At 45.4% G+C, this 18,604-nt stretch overlaps 1 protein-coding gene across 4 annotated transcripts in view; it reads right to left on the bottom strand.

Annotated features, from left to right (window-relative positions):
* Positions 1 to 257: 257 nt before the first annotated feature.
* Positions 258 to 18,604, bottom strand: part of LPIN3 (lipin 3) — a 36,592-nt gene continuing 18,245 nt past the window's right edge. For 3 of the 4 annotated variants that reach the window (XM_082225907.1, XM_082225909.1, XM_082225908.1), the window contains exons 6-20: positions 17,738 to 17,855; positions 16,599 to 17,049; positions 15,856 to 15,955; positions 13,764 to 13,954; positions 11,933 to 12,029; positions 11,202 to 11,271; positions 10,097 to 10,189; positions 8,932 to 8,981; positions 7,722 to 7,854; positions 5,604 to 5,752; positions 4,985 to 5,071; positions 4,019 to 4,171; positions 2,621 to 2,735; positions 2,416 to 2,519; positions 258 to 1,671 (exon numbers count right to left, since the gene is read on the bottom strand). In XM_082225907.1, coding sequence (XP_082082033.1) covers positions 1,524 to 1,671; positions 2,416 to 2,519; positions 2,621 to 2,735; positions 4,019 to 4,171; positions 4,985 to 5,071; positions 5,604 to 5,752; positions 7,722 to 7,854; positions 8,932 to 8,981; positions 10,097 to 10,189; positions 11,202 to 11,271; positions 11,933 to 12,029; positions 13,764 to 13,954; positions 15,856 to 15,955; positions 16,599 to 17,049; positions 17,738 to 17,855 — 2,059 coding nt within the window. In that variant the 3' untranslated portion in view covers positions 258 to 1,523. The remainder of the gene's footprint in view (positions 1,672 to 2,415; positions 2,520 to 2,620; positions 2,736 to 4,018; positions 4,172 to 4,984; positions 5,072 to 5,603; positions 5,753 to 7,721; positions 7,855 to 8,931; positions 8,982 to 10,096; positions 10,190 to 11,201; positions 11,272 to 11,932; positions 12,030 to 13,763; positions 13,955 to 15,855; positions 15,956 to 16,598; positions 17,050 to 17,737; positions 17,856 to 18,604) is intronic. The other variant, XM_082225910.1, reaches the window with a different exon arrangement.

Below are 18,604 nucleotides of genomic sequence, written 5' to 3'. Positions count from 1 at the left end.
ATGGAAAGCCACTGGTGGCGGTAAACTGAATAGTTTTAAATATGGACGCAGGAAAATATTTTACAATAAATTCGGAATATTGGTTCATTCAGCAGAGTAACATTGATTCAGATAGGCAGTGGCTCTGTGTAGTGTGTCTTGGGCAGAGGCCTTTCCCATCTGATGTTTCTCACTGGATGTGCCCAAGATTGGAGTCCCTCCCTCATAGTTGGGTGGAAACACAGATTTGATGGAAACCATGAGAGATGCACAAGATGTTTCAGACATGCAAAAAAACTTTATTGCTGTATCTGCACAGTAGAGTCCTTTGGCTCCAACTTATAGTAGCTATAGTCTAATCCACCTCTTTGTGCACTGAAGTACCATCTAGTTTCACAAAAGGAGGTACGTAAAGGTGAGGTAGAACAAGAATTGGTGCCTAAGTTTAGAGACTGTCTTCACAGCAATGTTCAGAAGGGAGGGGAGCCTGCAGAACTCCTCCAAAGTGCCCCAGAGTAACTTGACTACTTCTCTACTTCATCATCTGTCCTTATGTGTTCCCTTCCACCTTTCCCCTCCCAACTGCTAATCCAAGTACTTTAAAATGCACATTATTTTGGGGTGGGAATGGAGGAAAGCATCATCATACATCTTTGGTGCCTTCCCATGCAAAACACACCCAGCAGCAGCAACAACAACAACAAAACAAAGAACCCCATAAGCTACACACACCTTGGGGTATGAGAACAATCACACCCAGTACTTCAGGTACTATTATAACCAGCTAAAACATGGGGCTCATAGTAGCTGAGTTGTCTTAGTTTCTGTCCAACTTTCATTGCTGATCAAACTGGATGTGCTAATTTTTTGAAATGCTAAAATCAATACCTGAGAACCGAGATGCCAGTAGAAGTTGTGTACAATAGCAAAATTAGCACCTTCAGCTCTTTGGGGGAGGGAGGGACACACAGCGAGACTCAGACAGATAGACCACCCCATCAAAGATCATTAAGGCACATTAGTGTCCAGGCACATATTGATGCCATTACTGAATACTGACCACAATCCAGAGAAGAGCTATATGACAAAGCCAGAGGTATTCATTATCCCAACAGGCCGGAGCTCCTAAATGTCTATTGGGTGAGTATTCTTCTCCTGTTCTTCCATCCAAAGCTTGTGGTTTCTGCAGCCATCAACTATGCAAGTCATCAGGCAGAAACAGGAGGGGGGAGACTAGCAGCCATTATTAATATTCAGTCAAATCCACTGTCACCAACTCTTAAATGCACCCAGGTTTCAAGGTTGCAGGTAAAAAGCATTCTGTCATATGGCATAAACACATTTGTCGAACCCTGGGTTGGGAAATGTATCCCCCCCCCCCCCACAAATGGGAAATGGAGTCCTAGGTGTCCCCCCTCTCCCTGCTATCTGAATGCTCAAGTATTGCACATTGTGGAAAAGATGCTACAAGAGGTGTCTGCTGCCTGTCCGTCATACTAGAGGACCAACAGTGAAAGATGCCTTGGAATGTTGTTGGCTCTGCATCACAAGACAAAATCTTCAAAGTCAACAGTAGCCAATGGAGGTCTCCAGTAAGAGAACTGGCTGAATTCTGGGGAAGCCAATGAAATGCTCACATCCTTGCCAATAGGTGGAAACAGGAGCTCTACCACCTCACTCAGTCGGTCATATCTAGAAAAAATAGAATATAAAGGATTAAAGACAGCAAGCCTCCTTCCTTGCACTCTCGCCCACTGCCCTGGAAGCACACATCTCCCTTGAATTTCAGTAAGGCAACACACACAGTTTTATCCACATACAGGGCAGGTATAAGCAAGTTGTCACACTGCCAGTTGGGGATCAGGACAAGCAAAAGGGTGGGAGCAGACATTACATCCACACTGGGGATGCCATTTTCAGTGGTGAGTTCTTTCATCCACCTATTACTTTTAGTAGTGCTCATCAGGTGACTCAATGACATTGCAAGCTTCCACTGTCACCCTCCCCCATCAATGACTGCTGTTGATTAAGGGAAGAAAACCCAAACATCACACTGTACCATGTGGCATTTAAATTTTACTGGGGCAGGGGGGGAAACTGCTGTTCTGGCTGCAGAGTTTGCTTTTCATGGATTTTTTTAATGCATACTGGTGTGGTATAGTGAGTAGCGTGTCACACTGGGACCTGGGGAACCAGGGCTCAAATTTCCACTCCATCTTCAGGCAATCAAAGGGCAGTCGCCCTCTCTTAGTTTAACCTATTTCACAGAGTTGTCTCGAGGATATTAATGTGGAAAACCATGTATGCCACCTTCAATTCACTTTAGGAAAGGCAGGATATAAATGTAACAACAACGTTAAAAGCACCGTGTCTACAGTCTTGCAAAGAGCTTCAAATTCAATACAGGAAATGCTCTGGATAAATTTGAAGGCTTACGTTGACTTGTGGATTTTTATGTGCTCCTGTGTCAATTCCCCCTTGGGGTTCACAGTGAATATACGAGTTTCTGGTAACGCCACTTCTTTGTAGGCATGGACATCCTGCTCAGGAGAAAATAGAGAAAGACCAAGGTCATGGCAAGGCAGGAATTCCCCACAAGGAAGACCCCCACCCCCTTTACACACTAGGTGACCCCACTCACATTTGGTCTGTTCCCAAAAGCAGCATGGAAAGGCTGCTTGTTGCAGCCAAAGAGGTTCCGGATGTCAGTCAAACAAGCAATTTTGAACACCTCTGGCTTCTTCTCAATCACTTCCCTATAACAATGGTGGGCAGACATCTCATTAGTACATAAAAATAATAATTTATTATTTATACCCCACCCATCTGGCTGGGCTTCCCCAGCCACTCTGGGCGGCTTCCAAAAAATTATTAAAATACTGTAATACATCAAACATTAAAAGCTTCCCTAAACTAGGCTGCCTTCAGATGTCTTCTAAAAGTCTGGTAGTTGTTGTTCTCTTTGACATCTGGTGGGAGGGCGTTCCACAGGGTGAGCGCCACTACCGAGAAGGCCCTCTGCCTGGTTCCCTGTAACTTAGCTTCTTAGTACCACGGCGGGGTGCTGCTCCCGCCCATCCCCTGGCCAAATAAGGTAAGAATATAAGAGAAAAGAAGAAGAACTGACACCAGCTTTCTCCAGCCTGGTACCCTCTAGATGTTTTGGACTGCAGGTCTCATCTGCCCAAGTCAGCACTGTAGCTTGTAACAGCTGGAAGGTGTCAGGCTGGCAGTAGCTGATGTACCATTCCATAACAGAATCTAAAAAACTAAACCAAAGGGGGACGGGAGGTCAGACTGACTAGGTTTTAGCCTACATACACAATTGCACCACATTTTCTCTCAATAAATCAGTGGCTGCCATCAGTTATTTTGGGAACAAGTAAAAGTTCTTCAGTTCAAGACACTTGTAAGTATGGTTAAAACATTAGTTAAATGAAGGCCATACATTTTAACACCTTACAAAACAAATTGCAAGACTGGAGTGCCTGGCATGCTCTGGTCCATGGGGTTACGAAGAGTCGGACACGACTAAACAACAAAACAAATTGCACATTTACAGTTTGGATACTTTTGGAAATCCTCTCCCTTGCAAGATGCTGTCTCTCATATTTCATGCACATGATATTAAATGTCAATAGGAGACCTTTGTGGCTTATTAAGGATCTATTATCTGAGTGTTGGTATGTATGGAGAATTGTTTTATTGCAATAAAGAATTCTGTTTTGTTAACACTTTCTTTTCTGTTTGACTTGGTTTTCAGTTGCAATCTGTGGGTGGGTGGGCAAGCGCACTAAAGATCGTTTGTGTCTTTGTTGGTTGAACCTCATATTCCATGCATTAAACAAAAAGAATGCATTCCAGTGCATAAAATGTTCCCCAAATATATCCCCATGTGCTTAATTAGCTGCCTGTCCTTCTCTACATTGGAGAAGACAAAGCAAGCAGAAAATGGTGAAACACCAAAGTCCAGCTGCATAAAGCAAACAAGCTGTGTTGCTGATGCGACACATGGTGAGGGATGGAAAAGGGAACTTACCTATGGAAGGCTGAGATGAGACTGCTGGGCGCCAACAGTATGGGACCTTTTGGGAGCACACAGCCCTGGTCATTGACACATGTCAGGTATCCTTTGGTGATATGTGCCATGCCAATGGATCTGGCTGAACAGTAGAGAAACTTGTATCCGTTCCTGGAACAAAGGTATAATTAATACAAGGAAAATATCTGCATAATGCCCGGTCCCTTTGGGTCACATCCACACCATATAAAAACACTTTTATACCACTTTAACGGTCATCGCTTCTCCCAAAGAACTCTGGGAACTATAGTTTGTTAAGGTTCTCCTAGCAGCTCTCAGCACCCTATACTAACTATAGTTCCCAAGATTCTTTGGGAGATATGGTATGAATCCATGCATGTGATCTTAGTGTCCACCTCCAGTTTCAATGGCTTGACTTTAATTACTCACATCCATTCCTTACTCTTAGAGTAAAGCAAGGCTGTAGTTTGGAGCACTGAAATATTTCTCAAAGACCCCTCTAGTGCCAATAACATTTGCCTTTTAAAAGTCATTGTCACCCCTCTCCCATTCTGCTGCTGCTTCATTGCCTTTGTCATATTGGAAGAAAGTGGGATATAAAAAAAGAATATATGAAAACAATAGTAGGGACATAGGAAAATAGTACCAGCAGAATACAGACATTGTTTAAGGGAGAATGGTTTTTTTCAAAAATCACTTCCTAGGAGATGAGTTGTCAAGAAGTATAAAACCTCTTTAACCAACTGAGCAAGAGGAAAAGAAGAAAATAACATTTTTTCCTAACTTGCAGAATTTGATATGCTGAGCAGTTGCAAAACATATCTGAATAAAAAAGTATATCCTACTCTCCAGTGATTTTACATACTTGGCACATTAATTTGGCGAAACCCGTAAGTAGACCCTGCTCTCACCTAAGGGACAAGTTTACCACCAAAGATAGACTACAAAGTAGCTACAACTTACAAGTGGATTTTGTGGAAGAGCTTTGCAATGCCTTGGTGGGTCCAGTCTTTCCCAAGGTGTGGCAAGATATGCCCTAGAGCATCAGACCTAATGGGAAGAGGCATAATGAGAAACACATATGCATATAAAACAACTATGAACTCCTTGCAGTGTAGCTCATGGTTCAGGGTCTACCTTATAGTGAAAATCTGGTGACCGTTATATGTTGTTATGTGGGATTGGCAACAAATTGTTACAGAGCTTCTTCATTTCCTAAGGGAAGAGCTTCTGCTTAGACTTTCAGTCCGGCACTTAGCCATGCCATCCTCCAGGACAGCATTAAAAGGCCCAAGCAATCCAATCTAACCACCCACCTTCCACTAGTTTTCCATTTTTCTTTTCCAACTGATACTTAACATTCCATGGCTGCTGGAAACATGTGAGCCTGCACAGTCCTCATTATTATTAATTAATTTTTTTTTTTTGGGGGGGAGATTTCCCTGCCCATTTCAGTATTTTGTTTTTGTCTCCCAGTGCATGTTGACACTTTACTTTTGTTTCTCAGTGGCCCCATTTTGCCTCAAATCCTGCTGCCTTGACAGCACCATGTTCAATGTCATGTGATGCCAAAGGGACTTACCTGGTGATAGTTCCATCAATGTCAGAGATCACCACCTTGTCATCCCAGTTCCATAGATAGATGTTGGCTTCACAACGACATGTGCCCTGGTACTGAGTGGTCACGCTGAACACTACCTCATTGACACCATCTCTCAGGTTCAGACTTTTCTACAGTAAAGAGAGAATTTTTTAAAAAAAACACACACCATGTTCAGCATCTGTCCATTGCTGTTAGTGTAGATTAGCCATCACATAGTGGATAATTATTATTATTTTATTTTTTAAAAAGTCAGGGGAATAGGGATGCAATTGGTGGCAATGATGAAGGATGATCTACACCATTCTTATACCGCTAGATCTCTAAGTGACGTATAGAAAACTGAAGCAACCAGAGACAACATAAGCAAAAATATTACAAAAAATACATGAGGTTATAGGGAACCAGGCAGAGGGCCTTCTTGGTAGTGGTGCCTGCCCTGTGGAATGCCCTCCCATCAGTTGTCAAGGAAATAAACAACTGACTGACTGACTTTTAGAAGACATCTGAAAGCAGCCCTGATTAGTGAAGTTTTTAAATGACTGATGTTTTAATGTATTTTTAATCTTTTGTTGGAAGCCAGATGGGCAGGGTATAAATAATAACTTATATTATATAAAAATGTTACTAATATATAAATGAATCAATATCAGTTCATTTTCCTTCTGATACACCCTCCCTCTCAGCCTCCAGGTTCTTACTCCAGGTCCAAACAAACTTTCAGACCCCCCACAAAAGTCTCATAACAAGAAGTGTTCCTAGTAACAGCAGACATCACCCTAGTCTCTCAGTCTAGACTTGCTTTTTATGAGCTGCCCCAAGGTGGATGGTATGTCCTCAGCCTGCCAACTGCTGCGTCTCATTCAACTGCACTCTCCACACCAAGTTCCAGATAAAGCAGGTTTGTTGAATTTCTCAGGGGGTCCAAAGGCTGGGGAAAGTGCCCTCCTCTCCTCATAGCTCTTTCTTCACCCTCTGTACTCTCCTCCTTCTCCAGCTTGCAATGATAATGGGAGCTTTTTTCTAAGGGCGATTGCCATGTCCAGCCAAGATTGCCATGTCCTTACCAAGATGGTGGGGAGCAGAGAAGGCTTTAAATTTATGGTCCTCACATGCTGCAGTTCCAATGACAATCACTCATAACCTTAGCCTAGTATTTATTTATTTATTTTAAAAAACTACAGCTGCTCATCTTACGCCATTAACACCTGGCTTGAGAGCAGTACATGTGAAAAGGATCTAGGAGTCTTGGTTGACCACAAACTTGACATGAGCCAACAGTGTGACGCGGCAGCTAAAAAAGCCAATGCAATTCTGGGCTGCATCAATAGGAGTATAGCATCTAGATCAAGGGAAGTAATAGTGCCACTGTATTCTGCTCTGGTCAGACCTCACCTGGAGTACTGTGTCCAGTTCTGGGCACCACAGTTCAAGAAGGACACTGACAAACTGGAACGTGTCCAGAGGAGGGCAACCAAAATGGTCAAAGGCCTGGAAACGATGCCTTATGAGGAACGGCTAAGGGAGCTGGGCATGTTTGGCCTGGAGAAGAGGAGGTTAAGGGGTGATATGATAGCCATGTTCAAATATATAAAAGGATGTCATATAGAGGAGGGAGAAAGGTTGTTTTCTGCTGCTCCAGAGAAGCGGACACGGAGCAATGGATCCAAACTACAAGAAAGAAGATTCCAGCTAAACATTAGGAAGAACTTCCTGACAGTAAGAGCTGTTCGACAGTGGAATTTGCTGCCAAGGAGTGTGGTGGAGTCTCCTTTTTTGGAGGTCTTTAAGCAGAGGCTTGACAACCATATGTCAGGAGTGCTCTGATGGTGTTTCCTGCTTGGCAGGGGGTTGGACTCGATGGCCCTTGTGGTCTCTTCCAACTCTATGATTCTATGTGATGTGCAGTTAGGCCCTTAACATCCAAAAGCCATTGGGATCTAACTCATAGTTAAGGGGTTTGAGCTGTAATTGGGAAGGACCATCCAGAAATTCCAGTGAGACAAGCCTGTTTGGAGGCCCATCTCTCAAAGCAAAGAAATCATATTAATACATGCAAAAGGCAGCAAGGGGGGGGGAGAACCCCTTAAAACTACGTACAATTTGATCTGAAGAGAGCCTTAAGGATTTCTTGTATGTTGGAAGAAACTTCTGGGTGAGAGCATCTGGTACGGGTCTCTCCCCTCGGCCTGAGGATATAGACTCGTCATCACTGGATGAACCATCATCTCTTCTGCAGTACAAAGAAGCAGAATGAGAATTCAAGAGTGAAAATGGGGCAAGGATCAAGAATAGCAGCCAAATCCCAAAGAGCGGGAAAATGGCTATTCACTATTTGAGGGAAAACAGAGGTGTCACCCTACATAATTCTGAGGAATCTGAAATGAGTCAAGGTCATCATCTAAACCACTTGTGGCCTTCTAGAGGGTGCTGGATTCCCAGTTCCCACCAGTCCCAGCCAGCACTGCAAATGGTCATGGATAATCAACTCCCATAGATAGTAAACTCTAGCAACATCTGGAGGGCAAAAAGTTCTCATTCCTGTCCTAAGCAGTTACCAGCAAGCATAGACTTGCCTAGATGTTAAGTAGTAGATGCTACGTAAAAAAGTGTGAAAAAATTCATGGAGGATGATGCAATCAACGACAATGGTGGCTATGCTCTGCCTCCGTGGTCAGAGGCAGTGATGATTCCAAATACCAGTTGCTAGAAGCCACAGGAGGGGAGAGTGCTTTTGTGTTTGGGTTGTGAGTTTTCCACTGTGAGTTTTCCACTTGCTTTGTGAGTTTTCCACTGTGAGAACAGGATGCTGAACTAGATGGGCTACTGGCCTGATCCAGCATGCCCTTCTTACATTCTTAAGCATTGTTCTCCAGAGGCTATAATACAATATCCAGAATAAACTTGGCTCTAGAAAACACAGCAATCTTCCTGAAGGGAGGAGAAACAAAGAGCAGAAGCATTTCATAGAATCATTCTCAGGCAAGTTTCCATGTTAAACAATGAAAGGGAAGGGAAGGAATGTTTGTAGCTCAATGATGCAGCATCTGCTTACAGAAGATCCCAGTTTCAATTCCCAGAATTTACAGGTAAGGCTAGGAAAGGCTCTCTGTCTGAAACCCTGGAAAATTGCTGTTAGGAGATGCAGACAATACAGGCGTATATGGCCCAATTGAGACAGGGATTGAGGGCTTTGCAAGATTTAAAAATAAATATGGATTTCCTCATTATAACTTTTTAAAAAGCAAAAAACAAAAGCAGTAACTTTGTCCTGAACATTGCTTCAGCTCAGGGCATGCTGACATCTTACCTCCGCAGTGAGGAATTTGCTCTCCTAGATTTCTGTGCGCTGGATTCATGCTGTGGACACAAGAGATTGAAAATCACTAATCTTCTTTAAGCAACAGTTCGAGCAGAAAACCGAGGTCTCAGGCACACCACAAAGAAGCAGGTGCAATGGCATCTCCAAGCACAGACAAATATACCTAAGAAAATATTCTTTCCTCAGGGGTGAAGGAACTCATGGACCTCAAGCTATCGATGGATTCTCAACAGCCTTAAAGAGGAATTTCAAGGAGCACAGGTCCCCTATAGTGTTCACAACGTGGAACATTTTCATAGGCAATAATCCTAATTTTAACGCTGAGGAATCGGTGGGAGGAGGATCACCCAGCCAAGTATGGCAATGTGAGCTTGGGTATACTAGGAGCACTTTGACTAAGTATCTCCAACACACATGGAAGGAACAAGTCTGAAAATGGGCCCTCAGCACTTTTTAATAATGCAGAAAGGTGAAAGTGAAAAGGTGACAACAGAGGGATTGCCTATCTATTTCTGGTAGACAGAATCATATTGGGTTCAGAGTCAGCCCTCCTCTGCCAGAGGATGTTTGCAATTCTAGCAGCTAAGCTGTCATGTTGTGGGGAAGCTAGGCCTTTGTATCTGGTATTTTGACATTGTAATGACACAGACATTTTATTTATTTACTGATGTCTCACAGGACTCGAGTCAGGAGGTGCTGTGTACTATTTTGGGGGGTGGGGGAGGAAGGAATGCTAGTGAAGCTGGTGAAGAGACAGGGTGACTAAAGGAAGTTGACCTGAGAAGCAGGAGCCAGAGGAAATAATGGCCAGTGGAGACAGAAAATTCCCAGAATTATTTGGACAGGGGGGAGCCAAACCTGATTAAAGTGGCATATCAGCACTTTAAATGTAAGGTGTGAATGTGGCCTCCTCAAAATCTACCTCTGCAGCACTGAAGAGACTGTATCACACCTTTTTCCTGTGCTTGAGCAAGTGTTAGAATTTTATCCAAAGGGAAAATATTCCACTTTCACATTCATGTTAACTAATCCCAAGTTGAAGTTCAGCTCCAGATCAGTTGCCTACAGAAGTTCAGTCCAAAATGTTGCAATGCCACAGAACAATGTTTCCTTTTTGCAGCGTAACTTCATAGAATCACGGTGCACAAAGTACCTCCTCGTGTGAAAGTTCTCTTCGCCGCCAGGAAAACCACCACCTGCCACCCTTCTTGGGCATCTTTTCCTTCATGAGCCTGTCGACAGTACTCTGATGACATGAAGAGAGAACGAGTGGTGAATTAGGTTCAACCCCAAATGAGATCATCCACATACCATGACAGGATGTTCTTACTACCTTAATTAAAAACAGCAATTGATGAGTCATACAGATGTAGGATATGGCCTAGATTCCAGAGCAGCCAGTATCAAATGCTTAGGCCCCTTCCACACAGTGGCGTAGCGTGGGGGGTACAGGGGGGGGCCGGCCGCACCGGGCGCAACATCGGGGGGTTAGGGTTAGGGGGCGCAAATCCACGGGTTAGGGGGCGGAAATTACTTGCCTTGCCCCGGGTGCTGACAACCCACGCTACGCCACTGCTTCCGCATTGCACATTTAAAGCAGTATTATTCCACTTTGAAATAGTCACAATTGTCCACAAAGAATCATGGGAGCTTCAGTTTGCTAAGGGAGTGGAAAGAAGACCCCTATTCCCCACACAGAGCAACAATTACTATCCCAGGAGTAGTAGTATGACCAAGCAGGCAGAGAGCCCCCAGAATGAACAGCTGATCAAGAACTAGCACCAGCTTGTCTTCCAGACCAGAAGTGCAGAGAATTATGATGTGTTATAAAGGTTTAATAAAGTTTTGTGGGGTGAGAAGCTGCAATTTAGCCAAAGAGAATGCCCATGCATATAGAGATGGGACATGTCAAAGTCAGCTTAGAAATTCTTGCTCTAGAATACAGGTACCAGCTTGTCAGTGATCTGGAATGAAGGAGGTAAGAAAAGTTCTGCTGTGTCAAGACTCCCGCTATCAAGGTGAAGTGAAAATAAAAGCTTTTAAAAGGCTGGTAAACCAACCAAAGTCATAGCCACTGTGGCCTGTGACAACGATGGATCCAGGAATAACCCCATGCTATGCACTTGCTCCTTTCCATCTAGAGTTGGCTGTCTCCAGATATTAAATGTCTGTGCCAAAGCATTCTTTGAGTTTTGAGGCCTATGAGCTTAAAGAAGGCGTTTCAGTTCTCCAAGTTTGTTTAGACTACTTTAGCTTACCTTGGGAAGGTCCTTTTGGAAAGCTTGTAGGGAGAGGAGCATAGGGGCTGCAACTGCCCAGTTATAATATCTGCAAGCAAAGAAAGGGGAAGAAATTTCACTCTGCCTATAGCCCCATTCATGTGTTAGCAAAGCATTGAGATATGGATGTACCGGCGAGGATACAGCATGAAAAGGCATGCATTCAGAACACTCCTACACACACACCTGGGCTCACTGACACCTTATGGGGTGCCCAAACTGTTATACTTCCACAACATATAGAAAGGTGAAATTAGGCGTGCACTGCCCAAGACGACTCTGAAAATGGCATATTGGTAAGGTTTTCCTCTGTACAGTGCAGCATGAATTCTACCCCATAATTGCAGCCATCCACGCATGCACTACAAGCACTACAAGCCAAGCCTAACCCAGCACACCTTATTTTTACTGTTGTCAGTGACAGTGAGCTTATAATGAAGGGCTGTGGGACTTCATACATGTCAGCAAACTTTAGATTGTACAGGGAGTATTTTCAGTGCAGACAGAACACAGCACACACAGCAGAATAAGAGAGGAACGAAAGTCCCACCTTCATCTTTGATGGATGTGGGCAGTGGGAGGCAGATTTCTAGGAATAGCCAATAATTTATCTAGGCTCACATAATGGAATCTGGTTAATGTGTGCATGCATGTTTGCACCCGTAAAACAGTTAGGGGGGAGCAGAGCAGAAAATGCTCTTTCTACTAACTTCTTGTGGATCTGGATCACCAAATTTGGGTCCTCGAGTATTGCTGGGTTCTCCATAAACTCTTGGTAGGAAACTATGTGCTTCATGAACTTCTCTGCTAGAAATGGAAGGGAGAGAGAAATACATGCCAGTTGGCCAGCAACCCTCCAGCAACTTGCAAAGCTAGTGGTGGCTGCTAACTAGAGGATCATGACAAACAAGGAGCCTCTCCACCTTGCCAGCGGTAGGGTGGAGCCACCCTCTCAACTCCAGCATCACTGCAGTTTACTGAGACAGTGCTGGGGCAGGACAGCACTGAGGATGGAGATACACAGGCACACCCATGAAGCCAATCTGGCACTCCAAACAGTGCACTTGTACAATCCCGATTGTGCTGCCCCCTCCCCAGCCCCTCCAGGTAAGCTGCAGTGCTGACAGTGTCAGGAGGGGGGCTTTTCCCCACCACACCGGCCACTGCTGCCCAAACTTTTGTTGCTGTTATGACAGTTATCCTGCCATGGTTTCCCGGAAAGAATCCTGCAAAATACAGTTCCCTAGGGAGGACAGACACTTAGACCTAATAAGGTTTGTAGTGTAGATAAAGCTAAAGGTAAAGGGACCCCTGACCATTAGGTCCAGTCGTGGCAGACTCTGGGGTTGCAGTGCTCATCTCGCTTTATTGGCCGAGCCGGCGTACAGCTTCCGGGTCATGTGGCCAGCATGACTAAGCCGCTTCTGGTGAACCAGAGCAGCGCAGGGAAATGCCGTTTACCTTCCCACCGGAGCGGTACCTATTTATCTACTTGCACTTTGACGTGCTTTCGAACTGCTAGGTTGGCAGGAGCAGGGACCGAGCAACGGGAGCTCACCCCGTCGTGGGGATTCGAACCGCCGACCTTCTGATCGGCAAGTCCTAGGCTCTGTGGTTTAACCCACAGCGCCACCCGAGTCCCTTTGTAGTGTAGATAAAAAGGTAAAGGTAAAGGTACTCCTGCCCGAACGGGCCAGTCTTGACAGACTCTGGGGTTTGTGCGCCCATCTCACATCTATAGGCCGGGGGCCAGCGCTGTCCGGAGACACTTCCGGGTCACGTGGCCAGCGTGACAAAGCTGCATCTGGCGAACCAGCGCAGCACACGGAACGCCGTTTACCTTCCCGCTGGTAAGCGGTACCTATTTATCTACTTGCACCCGGGGGTGCTTTCGAACTGCTAGGTTGGCAGGCGCTGGGACCGAGCAGCGGGAGCGCACCCCGCCGCGGGGATTCGAACCGCCGACCTTTCGATCGGCAAGCCCTAGGCGCTGAGGCTTTAACCCACAGCGCCACCCGCGTCCCTTGGGTTATATGTTTCCCCAAATTCCAATTTACTAGGGCTCTTGTTCCACACAAGCATATTTAAGACACAGCCGGGCAAGGAGTCATAGAGCAAATCCACTATGGAGTGTAGACCACCAGCTGGCCTGCCATTCAATTTCACGTTTCCAGCAACTTGAAGCAGGTTTTCTTGTTTTAAGCCTCAGCTGGGTTCTGCATAACCAGCTGCAAGGAAGGTGGGTGGGTGGGGATGTACCATGCAGAAACAGAGTGTGCCACCCCTGCCTCCTGCAGTCACCACCCTCTCCTAGGAACAAGAGCAGCAGTGTGGGGCAGACAGTGCTCCCTCCTCCAAAACAAAAAAACAAAAACCGGGCAGCATCAAACACGCCCGCTCCCCGCTCCCCAGTCAACCAAGGAACAAAAAGCCCAAACCAATCTGTTTTGTGGGGCAGGAGGCCTTAGTGAGCACAAAGATGTGCCTGAAGGCCTTGTGAGGCACCACACACTAGAATTATTCCCTCTCCTTCAGACGTACCATGAGATAATTCCCCATCATCCCCAAGACCTCCACAGACAGACAGCAGCATGTGAGGCACCTGGCTGCTTTCTGAAGGCTCCGAGAGATTATCTGCGCTGTTGTCAACAGTAGTAGCACCACCACCATGCGGGTGCTCAGAAGAGAAGCTGCCAGGGTCAGATTGTACTTGGCCACTCAGCTCAGCATCACTGACAACAGAAGAACAAAGCATCGATACCATGCAGGCCACTCAGTTACTACATTTCTTTCAAGAATTGAACAAAAGTGAGAAAGGAGAAGGCAGCAGGACCCTGGTATTTTAGGAAGTTCTCCCTGGTTTTAATTATCTGGTCGGTAATATTAAGGTTCATTCTTATTTCAGAATGTTGCAGTTACACTCAAGCGCACAGCTTTCTCAAGAGCTGTCAAGCCACCAACTCAAGAGAGCCACTTTGACTGACATGGGTGGTGCTGCAACTGTGGGTGCTCCCATTTCAGCCCAGGTATCACAGAGGCTTCTGCGCACGTGATACATTTCAACATCATGCGGATACTGCTTATAAGGTATGTAATCACATAATCACAGGGTGGATAAACATCCAATTAAAATATATATAAATATTACTCTTGAAAAAAAGAAATGCAAATGCCACATTTCCCTCAAAGAATAATTTGGCGAATATTAAATGATCAGAATATAAACTTGTCGGTAAAGAGCTGGTTTGCTCATAGTGCGAAATCATGGTTTAGCATTATGTGCATGGCCCCTGGGATTCTGCATTCTCCTTTCCTCTTCCCTCTTGCAGCACAGCCATGAGGAGACGGGAAGCATTTGCTGCAGTTTGTCATGATGTCCAAAGCAGGGCAAACTACAGTTGGTTTTTTACTATGGTTTGTCCAAACAAGCTAGGACAGGGGTCAGCAAACTTTTATCTCTCTCCCCCTCTGCTTTCCTACCTCCTCTGCTGCTCTGCCTGCGGTTGGGAACTGGCAGTGGTGGCGGCACCTCTCCTTTCCGGGCCAGCTTTCCCAAGCGCCAGGCTCCAGCCAAAGCCCCATGATGCACCTGTCACGATGCCCAAAGCGAGGCCATGGACGGAGAGGCCGGTGGGCGGGTGGCGAGTCTGGGCTGCGCCTCAGCGCGCAGGTGGTGAGGATTTGGATTGGCTGGCTGCTGGCACCAATCAAAGCCCAGCTCCCTTCCTCTGCAGGGCGGGGAGAAGCCAGGAGGAGGGAGGGAGGAGGTGCTGCTGCGGTGTGTGTGTGGGGGGGGGGAGAAATGGCACCCCAAAAAATTGCAAAAAAATTGGCACAGCCCGAACGATCACGCCAATCCAAGCAGCAATTCCAGGACCGCCCACGGGCCAGATCCAGAGGGCAATTGGGCCTGTTCTGGCCTGCGAACCTTAGTTTGCTGACCCCTAAGCTAGGATCATTAATGTTTTTTAAAAAAATAATTCCATCCATGAGTTGGCACAAGACATTGTGCTACCTGAGTTAGACGGGCGTCCCCTCCACCATAGTTTAGACCCCACACATAAACTGCTTTTGCCTCGTGGCTTCCTGAGCTTGTTCTAAGAAAAGGGCCTTTCCTCAGAGGGAGGCACAGAGATAAGGCAGCGTGGGACAGCTCCAGCATCACAGCTTTTCTGCAATGGCAGGCAATATTGGTCAACTTACACCATGTGGCTCTCTGTGACTTATATTAGAGCTGACTCTCATGCAAATGAATAGAAATTATTGTGCAAACTTTTCTTTATTTAAGAAGGTTAAGATACCTTTTAAAACAGTTCCAAAACTGCTCAGGAGAGGATGCTTTCTACTTGGTCTGGACGCTATCTAATAAAATGTCCAAGACAGATGCAGTAGAATATGTACATATTTAGTGTTGGTCATGTTTGGTGGAGTCTTCTTTTAATTTTCCAAGAGAATAGTTTTAAGATACGTTAATTTCATTAGGAACCATGGTGAAAAACATACAGAAATGAATATACCAACTCAGGCATGACAGCTTGATGATGCAATAGCCATCAAGCATCTTGAAAACAGGCTTCTTCATACATCCTTGCATATACTAAGCAAGAATTATTGAACGAATCATGCTTCATACCTTTTAGGGAAATAAAGTGCTATTTGCTCTGCATCCAGGCTTGAGAGATCCTCCAAGTAAATATCTGTGGGTCCCAGATGAGAGCTTCTCCTCATGGAACCTGATCCAACAAGAATTATCATTTCAATAAGGAGACCTTGCTCAACAGCCATTTCTGCAATCATTCCCTCCAACAGCAGACCTCAGTGGTCAGAGCCTATCATTTAGGAACCAAAATGGGTGATCCAGAAATAAGTCAAGTGGTTTGTACATACTTCAGGGACTCCCTAGATATGGGGAAAAAATGTACATTGAAAGAAAAACCTTTTTTTTAATCCACAAAACAAGTGAACAAGCCGCTGTCTAGTTTCTTCATTGTTTCTGTGGATAGCTCACTAGCAGCTTACAATATTCTGGAGGTGAGCATTAAGGTTAAGGGTAGGAGGAGAAATGCCCACCGTTGTTTTTCTTTTAAAAAGCAAAAGTTCCTCTCCAGAACATTACACACAAAGAAAGCTATATGGTGGCAGAGTTAGTCCCAAGCTGTATTCAGTGATATAGCACAGTGGGTGACAGTTTTAGGAGTAGGAACAACAACAACAACAAGTCCTGTTTGTGAACTGCAGGTAGAACTACGAACCTTTTGTTCCAGGCTAGCTGGAGCCATAAACAGAAACACTCTTTTAGGGGGTGCGGATAAGCTGCAACATTTTGTTGTAGCTCCCCACTTGCACACATTTTACATGTCTTCAAACTTGACTTACCCCTTCTCTTCTCCTGTTTCAACTCTGGGCTGCTGCAGGGCTCCGGGTTTGTCAAACTAGCTTTCCTTAAGGATGGCACTTCCACATCCAAAACTGGCTCAATAATCTCCTCAATTGATGCTATTCCTTCATTCTCTGCAGCAGTTGCTAGGACTTGCATATCGCTTGAAAGGCCGGGAGTAGTTTGTAGAGCACTGCCAATGGGTTGAATGGAAGAACGGGTCTCTTCACTCACTGGGAGGCCATTTCCAGAAGGAAAGACTGGTGTCGGCCTAACTACAGGAGCAGCTGGAGAACACGAAGCTTCATCAGAGTCTTCCATCTCAAGGTCACTTTCTGAGTCTGGTGTAATGGCAGCGAAGTGAGTCGTCTCACCTACAGGAATGGTTGCAGCTGTCATGGAGACACTTGTGGCAGACTTTGCTGCTTCTACTCTGTCAGATTTGCTCACCTTAAAGGAGGAGAAACGTCTTCAGTTTGGATCACAAAACAGCACAAAAAGAGGAAATGTAGGATTGTTTTCAGAGGCTAGATATGTGACTGAGGCTAGATAGAAATCTGTGATTTCGATGGCTTCCACAAGTGTCTGTGGGGGGGGTAGGTGTGGGCGCACAAATGATTGGGATTTTTTGTTTGTAATAATAAACAACAGTGTGCTTAATCAATTTATGACATTTCAAAACAGATAACTCTTACTAGAACTCAAACAAAGGAGGACCAAGGATATTAGAATCTGAAGAGCCACAGTGGAAGGAAAATGAGAAATTTATTCACCTCTAACAACAATGAGAAATAAGGGGCTCCTGAGGAATAATCATGTGGTTTGCAAAAACACACACACAATCACATGTGCATTCATTGCAAATGGTACCCTTTTGCTTAGATCACTTTGTAATAGAAGTCATTTGAAGAATACCTCTCTTCCACTACAGATTACACATCAAAGTAAATACTGCATGCGCAAAGCAGAGAGGCCCAAAAGGCACTCAAAGTGTCTAAATATTGTTTCTAGAGTAGGAATTACACTTTCCCAGTTTGGCAAGGGCAATTTAGTTAGAAACAATATAGCCAATGCTAATAGCAGCATATGAAATACACAAAGTGGCGCGCACCAGAGTTCCCTTTCGAACCACGCTCACCTCAGGCAACCTTCCCCATGACCACTGCATGTGTGATTCAGAGCAAAGTGGCATTTCAGGATTTCGGATCTCCAACTCAGAGTCACTTTTCGGGGCTGATGCGCAGTTTGGAGGAAGGCTGTAAAAAGAAGATGAAAGCAAACACTTTTTACTAGCTGTTGTGGAGAAGTCTACTGGAGCAAGCAGGGGCAGGGCATCAGCAAAAGGAAAAGGGGCTTAGCCCAAGGCATTTCTCACCCCAAGCAGTTCTCCTGACCTGAAACTCATCAGGATAACATAAGGAGAGCCAGCAGGATCAGGCCAACAGCCAAGCATCCTGCACTTACAATAGCTACAGGGCCATCTTTAACCGGGGGTGCCGAATGTGTCCCCCCCCCATCGCTCTGTTACTCCGTAGCGTCAAATATTCCCAATGAGTCAGGAAAGAAAAGCAGTTTTTTTCTGCTGCATCATTGTTACAGGTGAGCCCCCCCCAAGAAAGGTCAACAACTTTGACTTCCCCCCTCCCCAAAAAGCTCAATAAAAGTTAATAAGGGGGTGGCTAAACTAAATTTGGGACGGGGGTGGCACTGTGGGTTAAACCACAGAGCCTAGGACTTGCCGATCAGAAGGTCGGCGGTTCGAATCCCCACGATGGGGTGAGCTCCCGTTGCTCGGTCCCTGCTCCTGTCAACCTAGCAGTTCAAAAGCACGTCAACATGCAAGTAGATAAATAGGTACCATTCCAGTGGGAAGGTAAACGGCATTTCCATGTGCTACTCTGGTTCGCCAGAAGCAGCTTAGTCATGCTGGCCACATGACCCAGAAGCTGCACGCCGGCTCCCTCGGCCAATAAAGCGAGATGAGCGCTACAACCCCAGAGTCGGT

This window comes from Podarcis vaucheri (genome assembly GCF_965113315.1).
Source record: "Podarcis vaucheri genome assembly, chromosome: 6".
Taxonomy (NCBI): Eukaryota; Metazoa; Chordata; class Lepidosauria; order Squamata; family Lacertidae; genus Podarcis; species Podarcis vaucheri.
The sequence above is the reverse complement of the archived record's forward strand: the minus strand, read 5'-3'. Positions and strand labels throughout refer to the sequence as shown.